The 25,442-nt window shown below is 36.8% G+C and overlaps 1 protein-coding gene across 1 annotated transcript in view; it reads right to left on the bottom strand.

The window, feature by feature from the left end:
- Positions 1-4,412: 4,412 nt before the first annotated feature.
- The window catches only part of NUDCD1 (NudC domain containing 1), an 89,203-nt gene continuing 68,173 nt past the window's right edge, over positions 4,413-25,442 (bottom strand). The window contains exons 8-10 of the mRNA XM_004457529.5: positions 24,646-24,771; positions 7,152-7,311; positions 4,413-5,126 (exon numbers count right to left, since the gene is read on the bottom strand). Of these exons, the coding sequence (XP_004457586.2) occupies positions 4,834-5,126; positions 7,152-7,311; positions 24,646-24,771 (579 nt within the window). The 3' untranslated portion in view covers positions 4,413-4,833. The remainder of the gene's footprint in view (positions 5,127-7,151; positions 7,312-24,645; positions 24,772-25,442) is intronic.

Raw genomic sequence — 25,442 nt, forward strand, 5'->3', positions numbered from 1 at the left:
GATCACTACAAAGAAAGTATATAAAAACTATACCAAAATAAACAAGGAAGGATTCAGTCAGATACAACACAAAAAACCAACTATACAGAAAATGTTGCAATAAAGGAAAAGAGGGGAAAAAAAAGTATGCCATATAAAAATCAAAGGGCAAAATGGCTGAAGTAAGTAACACCTTTACAGTAATAACACTGAATGTTAATGATTAAATTTCCCATTCAAAAGAGAGAGTGGCAGAATGGATAAAAAGCTTATCCAACTATACACTGTTTATAAGAGACTCACCTTAGACCCAAAGTCACAAATAGTTTGAAAGTGAAAGGTTGGAAAAAGATATCACATGCAAACAGTAACCAAAAAAAAAAAGCTGGGGTAGCTATACTAATACTGGGCAAAATAGACTTTAAGTCAAGAGCTATTATAAGAGACAAAGGACACTATATATTAATAAAAGGGGTGTAGCGCAGGTGGTAGAGCCCCTGCTTCCTATGTATGAGGTCCTGGGTTCAATCTCTGGTACCTCCTAAAAACAAATGAAAAAAAAAAAAAACAACAACAACAACAAACTCTCATGGGAGAGCAAATGTAGCTCAGTGGTTAAGTACCTGCTTCCCATGTACGGGGTCCTGGGTTCAATCCCCATTACCTCGTTTTAAAAAAGGAATTAAAGGGGCAATCTGCCATGAAGAAATAACAAATACTGATGTACCTAACCATGGTACCCCCCAAATATACAAGGCAAACACTGTCAAAATGGAAGGGAGTAATAGACGTCTCTACAATAATAGCTGGAGACTTCAATACACTACTCTCATTAATAAGATAGAACAAGACAAAAGATCAATAAGGAAATGGAACTTGAATATATGATAAATGAACTATACCTAACAAACAGAGCACTGTACCCCAAAACAACAGGATATACATTCTGACCAAGTACATATGGATCATTCTCCAGGATAGACCACCTGCTGGGTCACAAAACAAGTCTCAATAAATTTAAAAAGCCTAAAACTGTACAAAGCATCTTCTCTGACCATAATGGAATGAATCTGGAAATCAGTAACAGGCAGAGAATTATAAAATCTGCAAATATATGGAAGTTAAATAACATACTCAAATACTCAGTGGGTCAAAAAAGAAATTGCAAAGGAAATCAGTAACTATCTTGAGACAAATGAAAATAAGAACAAAACTTATCAAAACTTATGGTACGCAGCAAAGGTTGTGCTGAGAGAGAAACTTGTAGCCTAACATGCTTACATTAAAAAAGAAGAGCTAAAATCAAAGTCCTAACTGCACATCTGGAAGAACTAGGAAAAGAATAGCAAATTAACCCCAAAGCAAGCAGAAGGAAAGAAATAATAAAGATTAGAGCAGAAATAAATGAAATTGAGGAAAAAAAGAGATAATTTTTAAAAGTTGGTTCTTTGAAAATATGAATAAAATTGGCAAACCTAATTTAGCCAGACTGATGAAAGAAAAAAAGAAGATGCAAATAAATAAAATCAGAAATGAGAAGGGGGACATTACTACAGAGCCCACAAAATAAAAAGGATCATAAGAGGATACTATAAACAACTGTATGCCAAAATATTAGACCACCTACAAGGGACAAATTCCTAGAAACATAAAACAACCTACACTAACTCGAGAAGAAATAGAAGACCTTAACAGAACAATTACAAGTAAAGAGATTGAATCAGTCATCAGAAACCTACCAATAAAGAAAAGCCCAGGGCCACATGGCTTCACAACAAGTGAATTCTACCAATCATTTCAAGACCTAAATATAAGAATCAGGACTGTGTAACTCGAGAAGAAAATGTAGGGAAGCCTCTTCAGGACCTTGTGTTAGGCAATGGTTTCTTAGGCTTTACATACAAAGCACATGCAACAAAAAGAAAAGATAAATGGGACCTCATCCAAATTAAAAACTTTTGTGCATCAAAGGACTTTGTCACAAAAGTAAAAAGACAACCTCCTCAATAGGAGAAAATATTTGGAAGTCACATTATCTGATAAGGGTTTAAAAGGCAGAATATGAAAAGAAATCCTACAACTCAACAATAAAAAGACAAAGGACCTAATTTAAAAATAGGCAAAGACCTGAACAGGCATTCCTCCAAAGAAGATATACAAATGGCTAAAAAGCACATAAGATGCTCAATATCACTAGTTACAGGGAAATGCAAATCAAAACCACAGTGAGATACCATTTCACACTGACCAGAACAGCTACTATTAAAAACAACAACAACAAAAAAAACACATAAAATTGCAAGTGTTGGGGAGGATGTGGAAAAATAGGAACCCTCATACACTGCTGGTGGGAATATAAAATAGCACAGCTGCTGTGAAAGATAATTTGGAATTCCTCAGAAAACTAAGTACAGAATTACCATATGACTCAGCAATCCCATTACCAGGGAAACCCAGAAAAACTGAAAGCAACAATGTGAACAGATATTTGCGCACCTATGTTCATAGCGCCATTATTCATAATTGCCAAAAGATGAAAGCACCCCAAGTGTCCATCAACTGATGAATGGATAAGCAAAATGTGGTATATAAATACAAAAAATGTGGTATATAAATTCCATAAAAAGGAATAAAGTCCTGATGCACGTGACAACATGGATAAGCCTTGAGGGCATTATGCTGAGTAAAATAAGACAAACACAAAAGGAAAAGTATTGTATGATCTCACTGATATGAACTAATTATAATAAGCAAACTCAGAGTTAGAATCTAGACTATAGGTTACCAGGGGATAAACTGGGGTCAGAGAATGGGGAGTTGATGCTTAATGTGTACAGAATTTCTATTTAGCTAGATTGTAAAAGTTTGGAAATGGATGACAGGCACATTATTGTGAGTGTAATTAATAGCATTGAATTATATAAGTAAATGTGGTTAAAGGGGGAAATTTTAGATCATATGTTACTAAAATAAAAATTAAAAGATAAACTATAGAAGTGTATAACACAGTGAACCTATTGTAGACAGTGGACTACAGTTAAAAGTACGAGAATGTTCCTTCATGAATTTTAACAAATGTAAGACATTAATACAAGGCATTACTAATATATTGGGTGGCAGATAGGAAAAATACACCTAAATGATGGACTAAAGTTAATAGTACTATTTTAATATTCTTTCATCAATTGTAACAAAGGTACCACACTAATGCGAAGTGTCAACAATGAGGGAGGTATATGGGAATAAGATATTCTTTTTTACATGATTTTTCTGTAAACCTACATATTCCCTAATTAAAAAAAAAAAGTCCAGGGAGGCAGATGTGGCTCAACAGATAGGATGTCCGTCTACCATATGGAGGGTCCAGGGTTCGATCCCCAGGGCCTCCTGACCTGTGTGGTAAGCTGGCCCACGTTCAGTGCTGCCGCACACAAAGAGTGCCGTGCCACGCAGGGGCATCCTTGCGTAGGGGTGCCCCACGTGCAAGGAGTGCGCCCTACAAGGAGAACCACCTCGTGTGAAAAAAGTGCAACCTGCCCAGGAGTGGCGCTTACACATGGAGAGCTGAGGTACCAAGGTGCTGCAACAAAAAAGAGACACAGTTTCCCAGTGCCACGGGTTAATTCAAGTGGATGCAGAAGAACACACAGCAAATGGACAGAGAAAGCAGACAACGGGGGGAAGGGGAGGAAAAAAAGTAAGTCTTGAAAAAAAAAAGTCCATATTCACAGGCCTATGTATTGGGTGTTTTAAGTGAAGTAATTCATGTAAATTGTTTCATACAGTGCCTAGAACATACAGTCTCTCAATAAATGCTGGCTAAGACTGTTAAAAAAAACAATAATAGAATTATAAAAATGTGCTATCATCAATTGTAACATATTCCACAACAATGCAAAGTGGTGGTGGTGGGGTGGTGTAAGGGAATCCTGTAGTTCATTCACGATTATCTGAAAACCTACAACTTCTCTAATACAGAAAGACAAGCTGTTGTCCAACTCAGAACTGTCTAGCTAACCCATTAAATTAAAGAGAAATATAAGTGATTGTTTTAAGCCACTGAGTTTTGGGGTGGTTTGCTGTGCAGCAATAGATAACAGTTATACTTTATGAAACCATAGCAGCTCTGTCTGTGGCAGAACAAATGGATAAAAATTAAGTAAAGCTACAATTAACTCAAAAAGAAACAATTAAGGTCCCCAGCAATCATTAAGAATACTAGCCCTGTTGTACTTCTCTTGTATTTTCCCCTCTACTTCAGCTATTCAATCCATTTAAATAAGTATTTACAAAATTAAAAAAAAAAACATGTAACTAACCATACCAGTGTACCACACCCAAAGAAATGATCTCATAAGCAAAACAGAGAACAAAATTATAACTGATTTTTTTTCTTGGAGTATTCAAACCTTTTAATTAGCCTTCATTTTAACTTTATAATATACATTTTATTGTTAACTTTACACTATATAGTCTATGGATATAGAATGTAGTACTATATCAATGACCAAAGAGTACACAATAAATATCTTTTATTTTTTTAAACACTGAATTGTACACCTTTCATATAAAAGATGAAATCTAGCCTGTTTTTTAAAAAAATAATTAATACTTGCTAATATTATCTTCCATTTTTACAGAAGCCAATTTTCTACAGAATTTTACAGAAGCCATAGTTTCTACAGAATCATAATCTCTTGAATATAATTTTTCCAATGTCCTTTAAAAAATAAACTTATACAAGATATTTTATTTAATACATCAAAACTTAACAAGTTATATACAGTATAACTGCTCAGCCCTCAAGCTACCACTGAATACTTTTCTAGCAGAGAAGACAATATGTTGGAGTAATTAATTCTCTGTATTTACCTTTATCAAAAAGAGGTTTTTGGTCGTGAGAACAAATAATCTCTCGTTTGTTGCTTGGAAGCCTAAAATGGGATCATTGGTTTCTAGGCTTGCTACTTGCTGCTTAGCAACCTGCCCTACTTGCCTGCCTTCCTTTCTGTTGTAAAGTACAGTGGACATGGGAGTGGGCTGGCGATAGATGAATACTCGACGGAGACACTCACAAAGAGCTGCATAGGAATAATTTGGAGCACAGGCAAAAAACTTTTTGTCTCTCTTTGATGCTTGGACATAGCCTGCCAAAAGACAAGACAAATTTTTTTAAATGTACATTAAGCAGAATGTTTCATAATTTTTATTACAAATTAAAATGCTTGAATTAAATGCCCCAAATATACAATGGTTGAGTTCTGAACCATTAATGATTAGCCACAATCACTATCTCCCAACTGGTAGGAAATTAGCTTCAATTTCTAAAGAACAAATAAAACGGGCTTTATGTTCCCCACAAAAAAGCTAAATATATACTTCCATTTAATTTTTATGAAGAAAAAGAAAAAATAAGAAAAACAACTAATTTCTATGAATAATTAAAACATTAAAATCTAAAACATAAAAACATGTCAATATCTTTATATGCCAATTTAATATTTAGGCCTATGAATCACAGATGTGGCATTAGAGAATCTGTTTCTTTTCTCCTATCAAATAAATGGGAAAATGTTAAATGGGTAAAGTAAATACAATCTCTGAAGGTACGAGTAAGCACAATGTAGTCTCATTATTCTTGTAATGTTAGCAGTATATTTATATGCCAATATCAACTCTGGAATAAGATTTTATTGTAGAAATTCCAGAAGTGGAACCTTGAGACCACTACAAGCTCAAAAGAAAATTCAAGAATCTAATTAAGCATTTAATTAGGACAGTCCTTGAAAACTAATTAAACTTTGAAAAATATTTCAATATTTTTAATATACAAGTTTTAAAAGTATCTTTACAGATTAAAAGGACATTAAGATACTCTGAAATACCAATTAAGATTTTCAAACTGGGACATGGTTACTGAAAGTTATAATGTGTGAGATAAAAAATACAAACTGATATAAACCAAGATTTCACCAAACCATGAATATGAATAAAGGAACCATAGCACAGGTAGACCAATACTGCTTATTTAATGTTACGTAAGCTTTGAGAAATGAAAAGTAAAGAGGATGTAGATGTCTATTTCAGGAGCTTAGAATTAGCTCTCCAGGACAATCCTGCCAAAATTAATAATTACATAATATCTCTAGACTACTTATGAAATGCTGACTTAACTTATACTCAAGCATAGAATTCCTAATAGGGGATTTTAGAATACAAATGGAGGAGCTGACCATATAAAACTTTTATGATACAACTTTCCTATTACTAAAGAAAGAGGAAACAGAACAAAAAATAGAAATTACAGTAGAGAGGCTAGAAATTACATGGTTAAATTATTCAATCAAACTTTGTATTTCAAGTCATTTAAATATATCTGCAGTCTGAGTTAATCAGTTTAGGAGCCTATATTATTCAGCTATAAAGGATAACTGACAAATTTCCTTTAATTAGGGTTGTACATATATAGTCATCAAAATGCATTATTTTATTTCCTGTTGTCAGTTTAAAATAACCTTTTAAGAAAGTAGTAACTGTGGCAAATACATGAAAAAATTTTTCTTACACAATACTAATGCATTTTGACAAATCAATTATTATATAATTCTATAATTATCTAGTTTAAAATATTTTCAGGCTGTAATTTTTAAACTGTTGTCCTCCCTTATATCCTACAAAATAAATTTAATTTCTGATTATCACCACATTCCATAAGTGTTTTTATTATAATGGCTCTCCTTTGCACTGAAGTTCCAAGAAAGAAGCTTCCTAATGTGCATTACCTTAGAGCAATCCTATGATGTTTCTGAAAGATTACTCTAAAGAGATGTGAAAACAAGTTTCATGTAAGGTATTCTCAAGCTCCTTGTTCATATTCTAACACTGTATAACTAAATTAGAATAGCAAATGACTGATTAGAATGATTCATGTGGTTAAACACTCTGATTTCTATTCTAAGGTCATTTTCTCTATAAACATAACAGACTAGTCCTACTGTTCTAATAGTGCTAACTTTCATCTACTATATAGTACAGGCAACCAAATTATATATAGCACAAATCAATCCAAATGTAATTAGGACAGCTCAAATGTAAAAAGAAAAAAAAAATGAACTAAAACAAGACTAATTTTTTATATAATGGAAATTGCTGAAAAATAGCTTGTTTTATACCTAAAGCATTGAAAGTTGCGATATGCTCCCACATGTCATCTTGTTTGCTGGAGTGGGGTTGCCAGAGAAGGGCATCAACATCATGGCGCAAACAGAAGCAGGGCATTTCTTTAGGATCCACTGTGACAGAGAAAAGGTACTGATTGCTTCCAAGATTCACCTAAAAGGTAACAAAAAAAACACAACAATTTGCTCAACAAATTTGATAATAATGACAACTGACACATGGTGCTGTCAGGCACTACTCTCAATTCTTTGTACAGCAAATATGTCTGACTCTTCAGAATATCCCTGGGAGCAATGTGCTATTGTTCTGTCCATTTTACAGCTTAGGAAAGTGATGCATAGAGCATTTAAATAACTTGCCTAACGTCAGTTTAGTGATAAGTAGAGCTGAGATTTGAACCCAGAGTTCATGCACTAAACTACAATGCTATATTCTCTCCCAATTGTTACTAAAACATGATATAAAGCACCGATTTTATAAACAGACTTTTTAAAAACATAGAATACAAATATAATTTTCCAATGCTAACGTCGAATAATAATTATCAAGAACAATGAAAGCTTTGACTTATGAGCACATCCCATATGCCAGGTATACTATAAATATTAATCTTAACAAACCTATGAGGCTGTTGATATATTCATTTAATAAATGAAAAAAACAGACTTGGAGAGCTTTGATAAGTTTTTCTAGGCTAAACAGAAAAAAGCACAGTACTGAGATTCAAACCCAGCTTTGTCTGTTTTCAAACCATCACTCTGGTATAGGAATACTGTTTCATTTAATTTAACAATGCCAATAATGTTTGTTAATTATTGCAATATTGATGGCTAAAAGAATTCATTTCAATATAAAATTGAATCATAACTGGATTCCATCTACAATGGAAATGGGTTGCTATGGCATATATTCTTCCTTTATAGAAATATTAAGAACTAAAAATGCCAAACAGACTAAGTACCAACAAAAATCACATCAAGTGTTGCAGAAAACAAAGTAAAACATGCACAGTACTTGATTCCAGGAGTTTTAGATTAGAAAGGAAAATAATCAAATGTTGGGTTAAAACAAGTAGCTGGGACCTGACCTATATTCAACAGGGAACCAAGTGAAATTTAGTCACCAAAGGAATCAACTATGGTAATGACAATAAAAGGATGAAGAATGAAATTCTCATTGTATCAACTTAGGTGTTCCTTGTCTTCCACTCCCAGTGTACCTTATACATACCTCCATTACAGTGATTATCTGAAAGTATTATAAATTACAAAAACAGTGATTTCACGAGGGTTTTGCCTTTACTATATTTTGATATGACATTCTGCTTTAACTCCTCTTGCCTTTTTTGCCTACTTATCCTCCAAGACCCAGTTCAACCAACAGTTGCTCCAGAGGCTTCCCCTACTCTTGTGGTTACATGAGCTGCCTGAACTCTGAGAATCCCCAAAGTATATTATATTATGCCTATCATATTATTTAATATATTATATAAGGATTGTTAATATACAAATAAACCACCATCGTACCCTGAATAAAGGTCCCACAGGTGTCCATGACCTAACTCCTTGGAACTTCTGAATACATCAACTTACATGGCAAAAGGAACTAACTATGTAGATATGATTAGATTAAGGATCTAGAGGCCTCTAGAAACTAGAAAAGGCTAGGAAAAGATTCTCCCCTAGAGCCTCCAAAAGGAAAACAGCCCAGATGTAAAAGAACAAGCTTGTGGACTTAAAAAATACATATTTGGGAAGCAGACTTGGCCCAATGGATAGGGCGTTCGCCTACCACATGGGAGGTCTGCAGTTCAAACCCCAGGTCAAGGAGGTCAAACCTCCTTGACCCGTGTGGAACTGGCCCATGCGCAGTATTGATGTGAGCAAGGAGTGCCCTACCACGTAGGGGTGTCCCCCGTGTAGGGGAGACCCATGCGCAAGGAGTGAGTCCCGTAAGGAGAGCCACCCAGCGCTAAAGAAAGTTCAGCCTGCCCAGGAATGGCACCACCCACAGAGTGCTGACACAACAAAAGGAAACACAGATTCCCAGTGCCACTGATAAGGATAGAGGCGGTCACAGAAGAACACATAGCAAATGGACACAGAGTGCAGACAACTGGGAGGGGGAGGGGGAGTGACGGAAGAAGGGGAGAGAAATAAATAAAAAATAAATAAAAAAAAAATAGGTATTTAAAAAATTTTATTTATACACACTAAAACATTTCAACCTATTATACACTCCCACTTCCTCTCTCCCTATCTGCTTTCCCACTTCCTCTCTCCCTACCTACTTTCTGTTGGCAGATTTGCGATTTCTAGACAACTCTTATAAGTGACTCCATACAATACTGTCTTTATGCATCTTGTTTACTTCACTGAGCATATATTTTCAAGGTTCTTCAATGTTGCATTATCTCTCATTACTTCATTCTTATGGTCAATTAAAATTTCATATTGTATATATACCTTCTTTATTTTCATCATTTATTGGTGAACACAGGCTGTTGCCACCTTTTGAGTATTGTGAATAATGCTGCTATAAACACTGGAATGTAAGTAATCATTTGAGACCCTGTTTTCCCTTTCTTGGGGTATTTATACCTGTAAGTAGGATTACTAGGTCATGTTTTCTGGGGTACATTGAGCTTCAAACCTCCATAGATGCTCTTGCAAATGGAATTGTTTTTAAATGTTCTCTTCTAATTGTTTATTGCTAGTGCATACAACACATGGCATAATAATAACAGTACTTACCTCATAATTGTTACCATGAGTAAACAAGATATTATAAGCACCTGCACAGCCCCTGGCACTTAGAAAGACCTTAATAAATGTTAATGTCCACTATTATCATTCTAGGCATCTTCTATAATGATCTTCCTTGTACATTACTAGCATTCCAAATTTTAACTCTTGTACAAATTTAAAAAGAAAAGCAAAACTTCAATATTCTGCTTGTCATTACAGAATTCTATTTTATCAGTAGTTTCAAACTTATACCCATTAATTTCCAGTTTGTCATCCTACAATGCATGTTTCAGTAAGTAATCTGTGACTATGTCCCCCAAAGTGAAGATAGTTATGCTTCAAATAATATTTCAATTCTTTAAATATATCTGAAACCAGGGAAGCAGATGTGGCTCAAGCATTTGCAAGCCTGTCTACCACATGGTAGATCCCAGGTTCAGTTCCAGCTGCCTCCTAGACAGAAGAGCAAAATGGCAAGCTGGTGCAACAGGTTGGCACAGCAAGCTGATGCAACAAGATTACACAACCAGGACACGCAGGGAGGAAGCGCAATGAGGCACACAACAAAGCAGGGAGCAGAGGTGGCTCAAGCGATTGAGTGCCTCTCTCCCACATGTGAGGCCACAGGTTTGGTTCCCGGTGCCTCCTAAAGAGCAGGCACAGAGACTGCACAATGAACGGACACAGAGCAGAGAGTGAGCACAAACAATGAGGTGGGGGGCGGGAATAAACAAAAATAAATATTAAAAAAATATATATCTGAAAGTAAATTTCTGAAAGTCTTAAAATCAAATTATAGTAAACTACTCAATTTCTAATAGCTTATTGTAATGTGCTGTGAAGCACAAAGCTTCCAGTGAAAAGTGATAAAAAGACTCACTGAATTCTTGTTTTGACATGGTAAGAGATTGTGTGATATTAATTTTACTTAATAAATTCTAATTTCTTGTCTTCATTTAAAATCAAGTATTCCATTTTTAGGTATCCCAAGTATAGCCAAATAGAAAGGATTATGTCACTAAGATATTTGATACTACTTAGGTTGGTCAGCTGCCACAGGAGGAAAACAAGCTTCAGCTTCCAAAAGGATGCAAGGTAAGAAGAGATTAAAGGAACTACATATAAACATTGTTTTTAAGATAACATCTAAAGAGTATTTGCTTTCATTTTCTTTTGGTGGTAATGGAATCTCTGATAATTATTCATGCCTTTCATTACTTTTCTTGCCTCACAGCACTAGCTGGGACCTCCATTATGATGTTAAATAGACAACTTTGCCTGTTCCTAATCTTAGTGGAAAGTATTCAGTCTTTACCATGTAGTATGATCTTAATTCTAGGCTTTTTTCTCTGCTTCCCCTGCCGTACAGAGCTACTATTCTGTTTCAGTGTCTCTAGTTTATTTGTATTTATATTTTCTAAAAAGTTTTATATATGCACTATCATCCATATTTGTATTTTATGTAAGGTTTCACTATGTTATACAGTCCCATGATACATTTTTAAGCTTTCCTTCTAGTTATATACATGACCTTAGACGAACCCTTTCAACCTCTGTCATACCCATATAATAGCTCTGCTAGTTACAAACACTATGATGTGCTTTTACCATTTCTATTATTTCCAAAGATTTACAAACAGCCTTTCACCAATCCTGCACAGGTTAACCCTCAGCTTTCCATTCTCTACTCTCATTCTAATTTCTGGTGACCTATATTCTAATTATTAACTCCATGAGATTACACGATATATTTAGTTCATAACAGCACAATCATGCAGTATTTGTTCTTTTGTATCTGGCTTGCTTCACTCAACATAATGCCCTTCAGGTTCACCCATGCTGTCATATGCTTTATGACTTCCATTTCTTCTTACAGCTGAATAATATTCCATCATGTGCATACACCACCATTTGTTTATCCATTCGTCAGATGATAGACAGCTGCGCTGTCTCCAACCACTGGCAATCATGAATAATGCTGCTATGAACACTGGTGTGTAAATGTCTGTTCATATCACTGTTCTAGGTTCTTCTGGGTATATACTAGTACTGGTATTGCCAGATCATATGGCAAGTCTATATGCCAAACAGTCCTTAATGGTGGCTCTACCATTCTACATTCCCACCAACAGGGAATAAGTGTTCCTCTCTCTCCACATCCTCTCCAAACTATGCTTTTCTCATTTTTTAATAGTGGCCATACTAATAGGTATGGAATGATATCTCATTGTAGTTTTGATTTGCATTTTCCTAATCCCTAGTGATGCTGAACATTTTTCATGTTTTTTTTTTTTTTTTACCATTCCTATTTCTTCTTTGGACAATTGTCTTTTCAAGTCTTTTGCCCATTTTTTAATTTGGTAATTTCTCTTTTTATTGTTGAGTTGCACTATCTCCTATATATATCTTGGCTATTAAACCCTTATTGGATATGTGATTGCCAAATATTTTCTCCCATTGAGTCTTCTGTCTTTCCACCCCTTTGAGAAAGTCTTTTGAAGTGCAAGTGTTTAATTTTGAGGAGGTCCCACTTATCAAATTTTTCTTTTGTTGCTCATGCTTTCGGTATAAGGCTTAAGAAACTATTGCCTACCACAAGATCTTAAAGATGTTTTCCAACATTTTCTTCTAGGAGTTTTATGGTTGTCATTTTCATATTTAGGTCCTTGATCCATTTTCAGTTAATTTTTGTATAAGGTATGAGATTGGGGTTCTCTTTTTTTCTTTTGGACATGGCTATCTATTCTCCCAGCATCATTTGTTACACAGATTGTTCTGACCCAGCGGGGAGAACTTGATAGCACTGTCAGAAATCACTTGGCTATATTTCTGAGTTCTCACAGTTTTGTTCCATTGGTCAATCTGTCTGTCTTTATGCCAGTATCATGCTGTCTGCTTTTTTTTTTTTTTTTACTTTGTAGCTAAGTAATATATTTAAGTCAGGAAGTGAGAGTCCTTCAACTTCATTCTTCTTTGTAAGATGTTTTTGGCTATTTGGGGCCTCTTACCCTTCCAAATAAATTTGTTAATTGGCTTTTCTATTTCTGCAAAAAAAAGCTGTTGAGATTTTCATTGTGATTGTGTTGAATCTGTAAATCAGTTTGGGAAGGACTGACATCTTAACGATACTTAGTCTTCTAATCCAGGAACACAGAATGTCCTTCCATTTATTTAAGTCTTCTTTGGTTTCTTTTAGCTATGTTTTACAGTTTTTCCTCAATACAGGTCTTTCATGTCCTCAGTTAAGTTTTTTCCTAAATATATGATTCTTTTAGTCATAAATGGAATTTTTTTCTGATTTCCTCCTCAGGTTGCTCATTAGTAGTGTATAGAAACACTTCTGATTTTTGCGTATTAACCTTGTATCCCGCCATTTGCGGAACCTATTAGTTCTAGAACCTTAATTGTGGATTTTTCAGGGTTTTCTAGATGTGGGATCACATCATCAGCAAATAGTGAAAGTTTCCTCAATGCTGACAATAATAAAGAAGAAAAAGCTAAAACTGAAGCTCTAGCGGCACACCTGGAGGAACTAAAAAAAACAGTAAACTAATCCCAAAGCATGCCGAAGGAAAGAAATAGTAAAGAGCAGAGCAGAAATAAATGAAATCGAGAAACAAAAAAATAGAAACAACAAATCGAAAAAAATCAATATACCGTTAGCTAGGCTGACAAAGGAAAAAAAGAGAATGGATGTGAATAAATAAAATCAGAGGGGAGAATTTAGCACTGATCTCACAGAAATAAGACCTATCCTAAGAAAAACTAGACAATGCAGACAAGATGGACACATTTCTAGAAACACAAAAATCACCTACAATGACCGTGGAAGAAATAGAAGATCTCAACAAAGCAATCACAAATGAAGAGATTGAAATAGTCATCCAAAAACTCCAAAAGATGAAAAGCCCGGGACCAGATTGCTTCATAGGTGAATTCTACCAGTAATTCTAGGTTTATTGAGAAAGAAGTTACCTCTGATTCTTAGTTTGCTGAGAATTTTTATTATGAATGGATGTTACATTTTGTCAAATTCTTTTTCTGCATCTATTGGAATGGTCATAGTTTTCTCCTCAGTCTTTTTGTATGATATTCTCAAGTTGGACCAGCCTTGATAGTTGGATCAATCCAAATTGTTCATGATGTATTATCCTTTCTGTGTATTTCTAGATTTGATTTGCTAACATTTCACTGAAGATTTTGGGGTATGTATTCATGAAAGATATTAGCTGTAGTTTTCTTGTCTTTGTTTGGTATCAGGATAATGCTGGCCTTATAAAATGAGTTGGAATGTGTTCCTCTCTCTTTCATTTTCCAAACAGTTTGAACAGAATTGATATTATTTCATTTGTAGAATATAGCAGGTGAAGGTATCTAGGCCTGGTGTTTACTTTGTTGGGAGGTTTTTAACAGTACATACCATGTCTTTAAATGATATATAGGACTATTCAGGTTGTCTATTGCTTTTGAATGAACTTTGGTACTATTTGTCTTTCAAGAATTTTGTCCATTTCATCTAAATTTTAGTAAAATGCATGGAAACAGTTGTTTATTACACTCCATCATTACATGTGTAATGTCTTTAGAATCTGTAGTGGTGCCCATTTTTATTCCTGATATTGGTAATTTGTGTTTCCTTTTTTTTCCTTGGCCAGTCCGGCTAGAGATATATCAATCTTCATCTTTTCAAAAGACGAGCTTTAGCTTCATCGATTTTCTCTCTCTTCAGTTTCATTGATTTCTCTTCTTAGCCTTATGGTTTCCTTTCTTTGGGTCTAGTTTGCTCTTCTTTTCCTAGTTTCTTAAGGTGGAAACTTAAGAAACTTTTCCTAATGTAAACATGTAATACTACAAATTTCTCTTCATACACTGCTTTTGCTACATTTACAAATTTTGATGTGTGGTTTCATTCAATGCAAAAATATTTTCTAACTTCCTGTGTGAGTTCTACTTTGACTCATGGGTTATGAGAACTATGTTGTTTAATTTCCAAATATTTGTGAATTTTCCAGATGCTTCTGTTACTGATTTCTAATTTAATTGTTACGGCACAAAACTATCTTTTTATACTTCCTATATTTTTACATTTGTTGAGGTTTATTTACAACCTAGAATATGTCTCTCTTGGCTAATGTTCCATGTTTCTTCTGGGATTCTAGTCAGATATATGCTAGATCACTTGATATTGTCCCATGGCTCTAGAATACTCGGTGCTATGGTGGAGGTGTTTTTTCATCACCACCCACCCCCTCTGTGTTCCAGTTCTGCTAAATTCTATTACTCTATCTTCAAGGCCATTGGATCCCCCTCGACTGTGTTGTACACCATGATGGTAGATAAGGCATACTGTAAATTCACAGATAGGAGTTTGTGCAAAAGCACTGGATACTTTGAAGGCAAATTCGTATGCAGAGTATCTATTCTAGTAAGAACAAAATGCTATCCCTTCTAAGATGCCTGCAGTTCAATATAATCAACCTGCCACCAGGTAGCTGGCTAATTTCCTTAGGGAATGGTACTATATCGAGACTCAGTGTTAGTCCCAGCTGCTGGCAGACTGGGCACTCAGCAGTGGCTGTAGCCAAGTTGGCCTTGAAGAGCAGAGGTTCATGTTGCTAAGTCCATGCAAAACCTCCATTCCTGCCACCATGGCCACTTTGTTCATGAGTCCATTGGGCAATGATAATAGCGGCTGGGCAAAGAGACCAACTGGTATTCCACTTTTTGAGGCCTGAACTGCAAAAGCACTTGAATGACCATCCAGTTTTCTCTGAGATCTGAAGAGACTGGTTCCTGCTTCCTCATTGCTCCCATATGTGTTCACACTAAACACCCATCACTTAACCAAAAATTATCTCATTCCTGCAACCTCTAAAAATTCCATAACAGAGGATTTTGTCCAAAAGAAAAGCAAGTCACAAGAATACGAACTAAAGTAACCAAAATATTCAGTTTTGCTAAACGTAAACTATTCAGTTTTGCCAAGTAAATTAAGTGAATGCAAATAAAGACGGATAACTTAAAGGTACAATTAACATTAAGAGGGAAGCGGACTTGGCCCAGTGGCTGGGGCGTCCGTCTACCACATCGAGGTCCACGGTTCAAACCCCGGGTCTCCTTGACCCATGTGGAGCAGGCCCATGCTGATGCGCAAGGGGAGTGCTGTGCTACATAGTGGTGTCCCCGCGTAGGGGAGCACCACGCGCGGGGGGTGCACCCAGTAAGGAGAGCTGCCCAGCGCGAGGGAAGGTGCAGCCTGCCCCGGAATGGTGCCACACACGTGGAGAGCGGACACAGCAAGATGACGCAACAGGGGGAAACACAGAGTCCCGTGCCACTGAAACAACAGGAGTGGACAGGGAAGAACACTCAGTGAATGGACACACAGAGCAGACAACCGGGAATAGGGGGGGAGAGGTGGAGGGGAGAGAAATAATTAAATAAATCTTTAAAAAAAAAAAAAGTCAAGGTCATGAAGGCTGCGTTAACTAACTTACAAATTAAAGCAAACTAGAGAAACACTACAACCAAATGCAATGTTATATTGGTTTGATTCTGGGTAAGAAAAAAAATTCTGTAAACTACATTTCCAGGATAGAAAAAAGTATTCTGAAATGCTAAGGTTCCTGAATCAAATTGCAGTTATGGAAAAGAATGTCTTCATTTTAGTGCACATGTGCTGAAGTACTGGGGTAAAAGCATCATGGCAAATGCAACTCATTTCTAAATGTTTCAGCAAAAAGAGGAGGAGGAGGAGGTAAGGTAAAATTCTCAAAACCCATCACAGTTCTTGATAGTTTCAGAGAGGATGGGATGCAGACATCCCATGGAATCTCTGGAAGAGAAAGATGAGGACTATAGTAGATTGAATAATGCACCCCAATTTATACATGTTCTTAATTGTAATTCGCAGACCTGTAGGTATGAGTTTATTGTAAACAGGACCTTCTGAAAATGTTAATTTCAGTTAAGGTGTGGTCCAACTGAATGAGGACATGCCTTACTCTGGGTTACTGGTGTCCTTTATAAGCAGGAGAAATTTAGACAATAAGAGAAAACCACAGGGAGGATCCAGAAACTGATATTCAGTGGGAACTAAGAAGAGAAAGGAAAGTATATGACCATGTGATGAGGCAGGCATTCAAGCCAAGGAACCCCCAAAGATTGTGGCAAGTAGCACTGGAATGCTACTAATCCAGGGAGGAAGAAAATCCTTGAAACTCCAAAACCATGAGCCAATAAATTCCTACTGTTTAAGTCAATCCACTGTGTGCCATTTGTCATAGCAGGACTGGAAAATTAAAACAAGGTCCTGGTGGATTGATTAACAAGATCTGAGGCAAGTCCATGCGAACTGGTTGCCGTAGGGGGAGCTAGAGCCCAATAGTTAAACGGAGAGTCATGGAAACTTCTTGACCATATCCAGGAGGCAATGAGACAGCAGAACTGCACTCAGCTTCCGTGGGATGGGGTTGGTCCTGACTGGCACATACGCCAGCTAATCAGAATATGTAACACGATAGGTATGCCATTGTAAGAACCAATCATATATTCTGATAGTAGTGATATAAAAGCAGCTTCCATGTAAATGGAAGAGCAGAGCAAGAGCAGGAGCTAGAGAGACCAGAGAGAGAAGAAAGGAAAGGGAAAGGGCATGAAATAAACTCAATATGTATAAACTCCCCATGGTTCTACATGCCTTTTTCTTTGCCAATGTCCCTGACTCTCCCACGCTGGCTGAAGAGCTCAGACCTGACATTTGCAAACATGTTGACCAAATCTCCAATCTAATGCCTACTAGTGATGAATTGAAGAAGTGGTTGCAAACTAAGTACTGGAAAGACGTTTCATGGACAGCCGCCCTAATGGTGCCCTGCTTATTATTAACTCTCTTCCAGATGAGATCTCTTAAGTCAATCTGGCAGTAAGCCTCAGGTCTATCCCACTGTAAAACCTAGCACGAAGATTTGTCTTGGCAGTAGGGGCCCAATTAGTTACAGAGACATGCAATTACAGAAACACACATCCATGCTGAGCATAAAAACAGAGAAATTTAAGAAAGCTACGGGCTGGAAACAAAGCAGGCAGATCATAAAAATTTTGGCTGCTTCACCTGGAAGTGAGAGGATAGTGGTATGTAATAGTTAAGGAAAAATGGCAATAGCTGGGCTGTCTCACAGCCGAGACCCTTCTGCTGTCAAATTATGAGTGAAAAGTTCCCCACCATCCCCCTGCACCTCCCAGATGGCTCCGTCATCTATGTGCTTGTTGTCTGTTGTTTTTTTCTTTAGGAGGCACTGGAAACCAAACCCGGGACCTCCCATGTGGGCGCCACATCCACTCCCAGCTCATCTGTTTTTGCTCATTTGTTTTTGCCTGTTGTTGCACGTTGTTTGTCTTCTTTAGGAGGCACTAGGAACTAAACCCAGGATCTCCTGTGTGAGAGGCAGACACTCAACTGCTTGAGCCACATCTGCTCCCCAGTAAAAAGTTTTTCACTCAGAGGTTTTTTGCTGTTACACAGCAGCTTTGGTCCTCTCAGGGAGATTTTCCTAGATAGGAAAAACTCCTATGAGACAATATAGATGACGCATTGATTAGTATTCAGGGTCTTAACTGCTCTATGTTTCGCATAAGAATGAGAAACAGACCCAAAGAAACTAGACAAATTCTTGTGATCTGCTCCATCACCTTGGAAAGTCCCCTAGTCCTTATTTTGAAACCAGGGAAGAACTTAGGAGATGTTATCATGGTAACATGTCATTTGTTTTTTACTCAGAAGCTTTGTTTTCTGCCAATATCCAGAAAAATGGTAGGCTAACTTGTTAAGCTTGCAAGCAGGGTTAAATCTCAGACTCTTAACTATTGTGACCAGTAAACAGATTTGAAACTTCATTTTCTCATTTTAAACCTTACTTTTGGGATCTGTAAAGAACTCTATACTTGCTAACATCTACAGCATGCATACATGCTAAATTCAACAAGTAAATGTGCATGAAAACAACTTTCAGTGTAGGTTTTTTTTTAAGATTTATTTTATTTATTTCTACCCCCTCCCCCCATTTCCCCCGTTGTCTGCTCTCTGTGTCCATTCACTGCGTGTTCTGTGTCCACTTGCATTCTCATTAGGCAGCTCTGGGAACCAATCCTGGAACCTTCTGGAGTGGGAGAGAGGTCATTACTCTCTTGCACCACCTCAACTCCTTGTTCTGCTACGTCTATTTTCTCTCCTCTATGTCTCTTGTTGAGTCATCTTGCTGTGCCAGCTCTCCGTGTTAGCTGGCACTCTTGCGCAGGGCAGCTTTCCTGCGCTGGGCGGCATTTCCACTCAAGGTGGCACTCCTGTGCGGGGTGGCATTCCCCAATGGGCTGGTACACTGCATGGGCCAGATTGCCCTCACCAGGAGGCCCTGGGCATTGAACCCTGGACCTCCTATATGGTAGATGGGAGCCCAACTGGTTGAGTTACATCCATTTCCCAAGGTTATTCTTTTTGACAGATATATGGGCTATGAGAAAAACTTGTGAAAAAGTCTATTTGTGGGGCAGGGAGAGGAGATGAACTTGGTGGGGTAAGATCCTGAATCAAGTGAACAATGGGTTGCTAGAGACCAATAACCTAATAACTAAATTTTTCATTCCCTCTGTGGCAATTTGAGATTATTTATGAATCTCCCCCACCCCCCAAAAGGATTATATTTGTAAACTGTTCTGTTCCTCTGGGTGTGATACCCTTTGAAGGTATAAGATTCAGCTGACATGTCTTGATTAAATTATGTGTTAGGACTGGGCTTTGATTTGACCACATCAGTAGGGTGTGACTCAGGGTTGAGTCCCTGCCCGACTGTAGGATGATATAAATAGACACACACAGAAGAAGATACAGAAGAGGTGAGAACTTGGTGATTTTGGTCCTGCCATGTGACAAGAAAGGAGAAAGCTCAAACAGCTAAAGCCCCAGGAAGAGAGATGAACCATTGCCTGATGGTTTGCAGCGGAAGAAAACAGAGCAGTTGAGCAACTGAGAAGGCCTGAGAGACCAGAGAGAGATCGTCCGCCATCTTGCTTCAACACATGGCAACAGACTTTGGTGAGAAAGCAGCCTTGAGGAGGACTCTTAGGATCTTTTAACTGTAATATTTTACCCCAAGTAAATACCCTTTTAAAAAAGCCAACACAGATTTCTGGTACTTTGTATTAGCACTCCTTTGACTAATTCAGATTTTTGTACTGGGAGTGGGGTCATGCTTTTGCATTAACCAAAAATGCCAGAATGATTTTATAAATGGGTAAGGGATATTTTTTGGAGACATTGTGAGATGCTTGATAGAGAAGGCCTAGATTGCCTTGAAGAGACTGTTGGTAGGAATATGAACTCCAAAGAGACTTTTATGAGGTCTTAGAAGTAAATTATGAAACTATGATTAGAAAGTGGAAGAAAGGAGATCCATGTTTTAAAGTTGTAGAGAACTTAGCAAGATTGACTCCTGATGGAAGGCAGAATCTGAAAATTATGAGCTTGGACATTTAGCCAAGGAGATTTGCAAACTAAATGTGGAAAATGCAGCTTGGCTTCTCCTTGCAGCTTACAGCAAAATGCTAAATGAAAGAGATAAGCTGAGAACTGAATTGTTTGGGCACAAAGAAACCAGAAACTGATTCTGGAAATCAAGTCCCCAGATGATAGTGACTGTGATGGTTAGGCTATTGTGTCAACTTGGCTAGGTAATTGTGCCCATTTGTTTGGTCAAGCAAGCGCTGAGCTAACTAATACAAGGGCATTTACAGACTTTAGTCACCACTGACTTTACTGCAGTGGTAAATCACAGATAACTGGTTCTAATTACATAAATCAGGGAGATTGCCATCCGCAATGAGTGACACTTAACCCAATCAGTTGAATGCCTTAAAAGAGGAAATGATTACAGCATTGAGAGAGAATTTCCCAGCTCATCTTTGAACAGCCAGCACCTCCCAAAACTCATCAAGAACCTTGACTGGACTTTCGTTGCAGCCCCTGGTTGCAGCCTGCCTGTGGAACCTGGCCTTGTGCATCCCCACAGCTGCTTGGGAGACTCTTATAGAATCGCATACTATTGACAGATACCTCTTGCTGATTCTGTTTCCCTAGAGAACCCTGACTAATACAGTGCCCCCTTTGAGGAATTACTAAACTTGGAATTTATAAATCGAGATTGAAAATGCAATTATCCAGGAAGGACTTGTGGAACATCTTACTGTCTGATGGCTTGGACCCCTGCTTCCTGCATGTTAAACCAACAACCTTTTTGCAACATTCGTATGAACAAAACTACTGTCAGCCTGGACTAAAAGAAACACAGAGGGGAGAGATGGAAGGGAAAATAGCTTTAAGAGGAAAACCATGGAAGCTTAGGTCTGGAATTAAGACATCACCTTGGACCAAGTGAAGAACGCCACCCATGTGTATGGACAGGGTGAGTTTGCCCCAGCATTTGAAGAGGGTAGATGTTCCAGCCCACTGTTCAGAGAGAGTTTTGTCACCCCAGGATACACAGAGGGTGGAGCGCATTCCCCAAGGGTTGGGGTAAGGGAAGTCAACACCCCAGTGCTCTGAAAGGGAGGGCCTGTTCCCCATGGGTTGGGAGTGAGGTCGACACCCCATTATTCTAAGAGAGGTAGGCCTGCTCCCCATAGATTAGGGAAGACCAGGTCACCACTTTACTGTTCGAGTAGACTGGGCCCATATGCCAGCGATTAGGAAGAATGTTGCCGCCATCTCACTGTACAAGGGGGGTTGAGGCTCTACCACACAGATTGGGGAAAGTGTGGCTATCACCCCAATATTCTTTGAGGGTGAGGTCTGGAGCTTGGTTGCCACCCAGATGGTTGATGAGGGTGGAACCAAGAAAATGGAAGTCAGGCAAATCTTGGAAAGAGGGGTTCCCCTTAAAGCCTCAAAGAGGAGAAGATGCCACCATCTTAAGAATGACTCTAAGACTTTGAAATCTAATGGAATATGCCCAACAGGTTTTCAGAAGTGTTAGAGACCAGGGACTCATGTTTCCCTCCCAAATTCTCCTTATGTAATGCAAATGTTTATCCTATGTCTGTCCCTTTGTATATTGGGGGCAGATAAATTGTTTTGTGGATTTCAAAGGCCTACAGCCAGAGCGGACTTTGGCTGAAGACAAACTATATTTCTATAAACTGTGATGTGATTTTGTACTTAAAATTGCTACTGAAAAGGACTTAAGGTTTATTGAATATTGTAATGTCTTTGGGATTCAGAGGGGTGGAGTGTGGCAATCTGCGACTATTTTTGTGAATCCCAGAAAAGAAAAAGGATTATTTGTAAACTGGTCTATTTCTCTAGGTGTGAATGCCCTTTGAATCCATTAGATAAAGCTAGCATGTCTTGATTAAATTACCTGTTAGGACTGGGATTTTGATTCAACCACACCAGTAGGTCATGATTCAGGTACCTTGCACTAGTGCCTCTTTGCCTGACTAATACACCCTCCTTCACTTCCCAATGGGGTTGGTTGGGTCATAAAGCCAAAACTTTTAAACCTGCAAACAACTTCCTAAATTTTTTAACGCTTGTCAACAGGTATTTTAAAATATTGAAAACATAACTTTAAAAATCCTTTCAGGAACATACCACTTCAGGATATAATGTGGACATTATTTTCTCTTTTACTATGAATATATGGCACATAACCCTCCATTTTAAAAAGATTTTGTTGATATTACCTTAGTAAATTAGATTTTCTTAACCAGAGGCAACACAAATTTACCTTATTTAATAGTTTTCTTTTGTGCAAATCAAGAACTTGCAAACTGACTCATACTCCCCCCTCTCCATCCGATGGCTCCCTCACCTGTTTGCTCACCATTTTTGCTTGCTATTTTTGCCATCTGCTTGTTTCTCAGGAGACACTGGGAACCAAACCTGGGGCTCCTACGTGGGAGGTGGGTACCCAACTACTTAAGCAAAATCTGTTTTCTGCTCATTTTGTTTTTGCTCACTTTCTGCTAGTTGTTTGCCTGTCTTCTTTAGGAGGCACTGGGAACCAAACTCGGGACCTCCCATATAGGAAGCAGGCACACAACTGCCTGAGTCACATCTGTTCCCCGACTCATGCTTTTAAATGCTTACTATTCATTAAGACATTTCCATGCACCAAAAATCTCAAATTGAAGAGTTAGAGAAAAAATTAGGTCACATTAAAAATAGCAGAAAATAGTATGAATTTATCAGATCTCCAAGGGCAAAAATATAATAAACTTGAAAAAAATCAAAGAAAGTCAAAGACTGATTGACTCAAATAAATAAGTATCATTAAAGTGGGAAATTAGTATCATTAAAGTGGGAAAAAACCTAATGTCAACCAAAAACAAGTCAATGGGAATTATCTACAATCAAATTAGATGCTATATGAAGAGTTAAAAAAAAGAGAGAATTAAAATAGTACAGCTTGGGCAAGCAGGAAAAAATTGTAGCAAACAAAGAAATCACCATCAATTTAAGTCAAAGAAAGAGTCAAAGAAACTCATGTATCAATTCACACCCATTAAAATGGGAAATATAATATTAATACCTTACTCCCTCACTTTTAAGACTATCTACTCTAGCCCCAAATTAGTCCCAATACTTCAAAAGAACCATAATCTGATTTATAACATAAATTGCAACCTGCTGGATACAACTGTCTCTCAGCACTTGGCACACCATATAATTATAAACATATTACTTCTTGTCTATTTACCCCATATGATTATACAGTTTTCAAGGCAGATATTGTTTTGATTACTAATATTATCTCTAAAATTCAAAGTAACTACTCTATACATATTTGCTCAATTTTAGCAGAATTACAATAAAAGTGGTGATTGGCAAACTGGTAAACTGCTATAACAAGTTGGAAAACACTTTATCCCAAGGTCAAAAATCCAACATAATGAAAAAAATAAAATATGCAGAGATATTTTCAATCGTGACATTTATAATTTCAAAAAAACTAGGGGAAACAGAAATCCATCAGGTGACTGATTTAAGAAAATTGTTACAACCATATTTGATAGAATATAATGTATTTGTATTTTGAAAAATATGGAGTAATAAGTAAACCATGACAAAATTTATAAAACATGCTATAAAATGAATTTATGATATAGCCATATATCTTACATATCAATTAGTAAAGTACAAACAAAAAATTGATGGCTCATTAATTTGTTCTGTAACTATTAGATAAAAACCCCTGAACAGAAAAGGTTTCATGTAACAAAGAGATGTGTTTTAATAACATAATCATGAATAATTTAATCTTTAGAACCATAGCAAACATACACACTCCACCAACAGTAACATCATAGTATTATCTCACCTTTAAACCAGAGATCTGAAAAAGCATGAATACTTATGTCATGAAGTTCATGTTGAATGAAGATAGCAGATGTGAGGCTATATAACCAGAACTGTGAACAGAAACCCTGCACAGTAAAAAGCCCACTGAAAAAGTTAACAATATGCAGTAGTGTCAATGCAACATAGTTTCACTGGGGTGAAAAGGTTTCAGAAAGATGCTACTTTACAGAGTGATAAGATTTACATCACCAATAACTGCCAAGTAAGCCAACATACTGTAACCCAAGGTATCTCTGCAAAAACATGTATTTGGTACTTCAGTTATCACCCACCTGAGTAACTTCTGTTTTTCATTTATTTTTAGAAATATCATTACTAAGAACTTACCACATGAGTAGTTTTTAATGTACTGCCATCAAATCTGCATAAACTAGAGCTCTCTTCAAAGAAAATATCACATTCTTCTAATTCTTGAGCATTACAAGGAGGTTTTTCTTTATCTGGATTTGGATTCTCAAAAAGAAATTAAATAAATAAACAATGGTAAAGGAGTGGATTTCTTCATACTGAACAACACTGAGATTACAGCAAGAAGTAAAAATAATTTCAGACCCATGACCCATAAAAATGTAATTATGTTCCATATGCTCAAAGGTGAAAAGGAAAATATGAATATGATTAAAAGAAGATATAAAAGATTTTAAAAACTGGACTATTAGATATTAAAATACATTATATGAAATGAAAACCAAAATGATGGGAATGACAGCTGATTAGACACTGGAGAGTGAGCTTGAAGGCATAGCAATAGAGACTATCCAAAATGAAGCAGACTGAAAAAAACAAACAAAAATAACAAGAATGCCAATGACCTGTGGAATAATATCAAATGGTCTAACTAGACTTTTTCTATTCTTCAATAATAAAATGGTTTTGCTTTCATTTTCCTTAAATTAAGACATATGTTAAAAAAGGGGGAAATAAATATACAAACATACCTCTATTAGAAAAAACAAGTTTGTTGTTTTTTCCTGAATACATTTTGTGAAATATACCAATTCAAAGAACTTAAAATTAGATTTTATGACCAACTTAAAAAGACAAAAAGGTGCGGTAAATTTTATATTTGACTAACAAGTTATCACTGTAGTCATTATATTTAATCATTTTTTAGTAACTTTATC

This window comes from Dasypus novemcinctus, chromosome 14, assembly GCF_030445035.2.
Source record: "Dasypus novemcinctus isolate mDasNov1 chromosome 14, mDasNov1.1.hap2, whole genome shotgun sequence".
In the NCBI taxonomy this organism is placed as follows: Eukaryota; Metazoa; Chordata; class Mammalia; order Cingulata; family Dasypodidae; genus Dasypus; species Dasypus novemcinctus.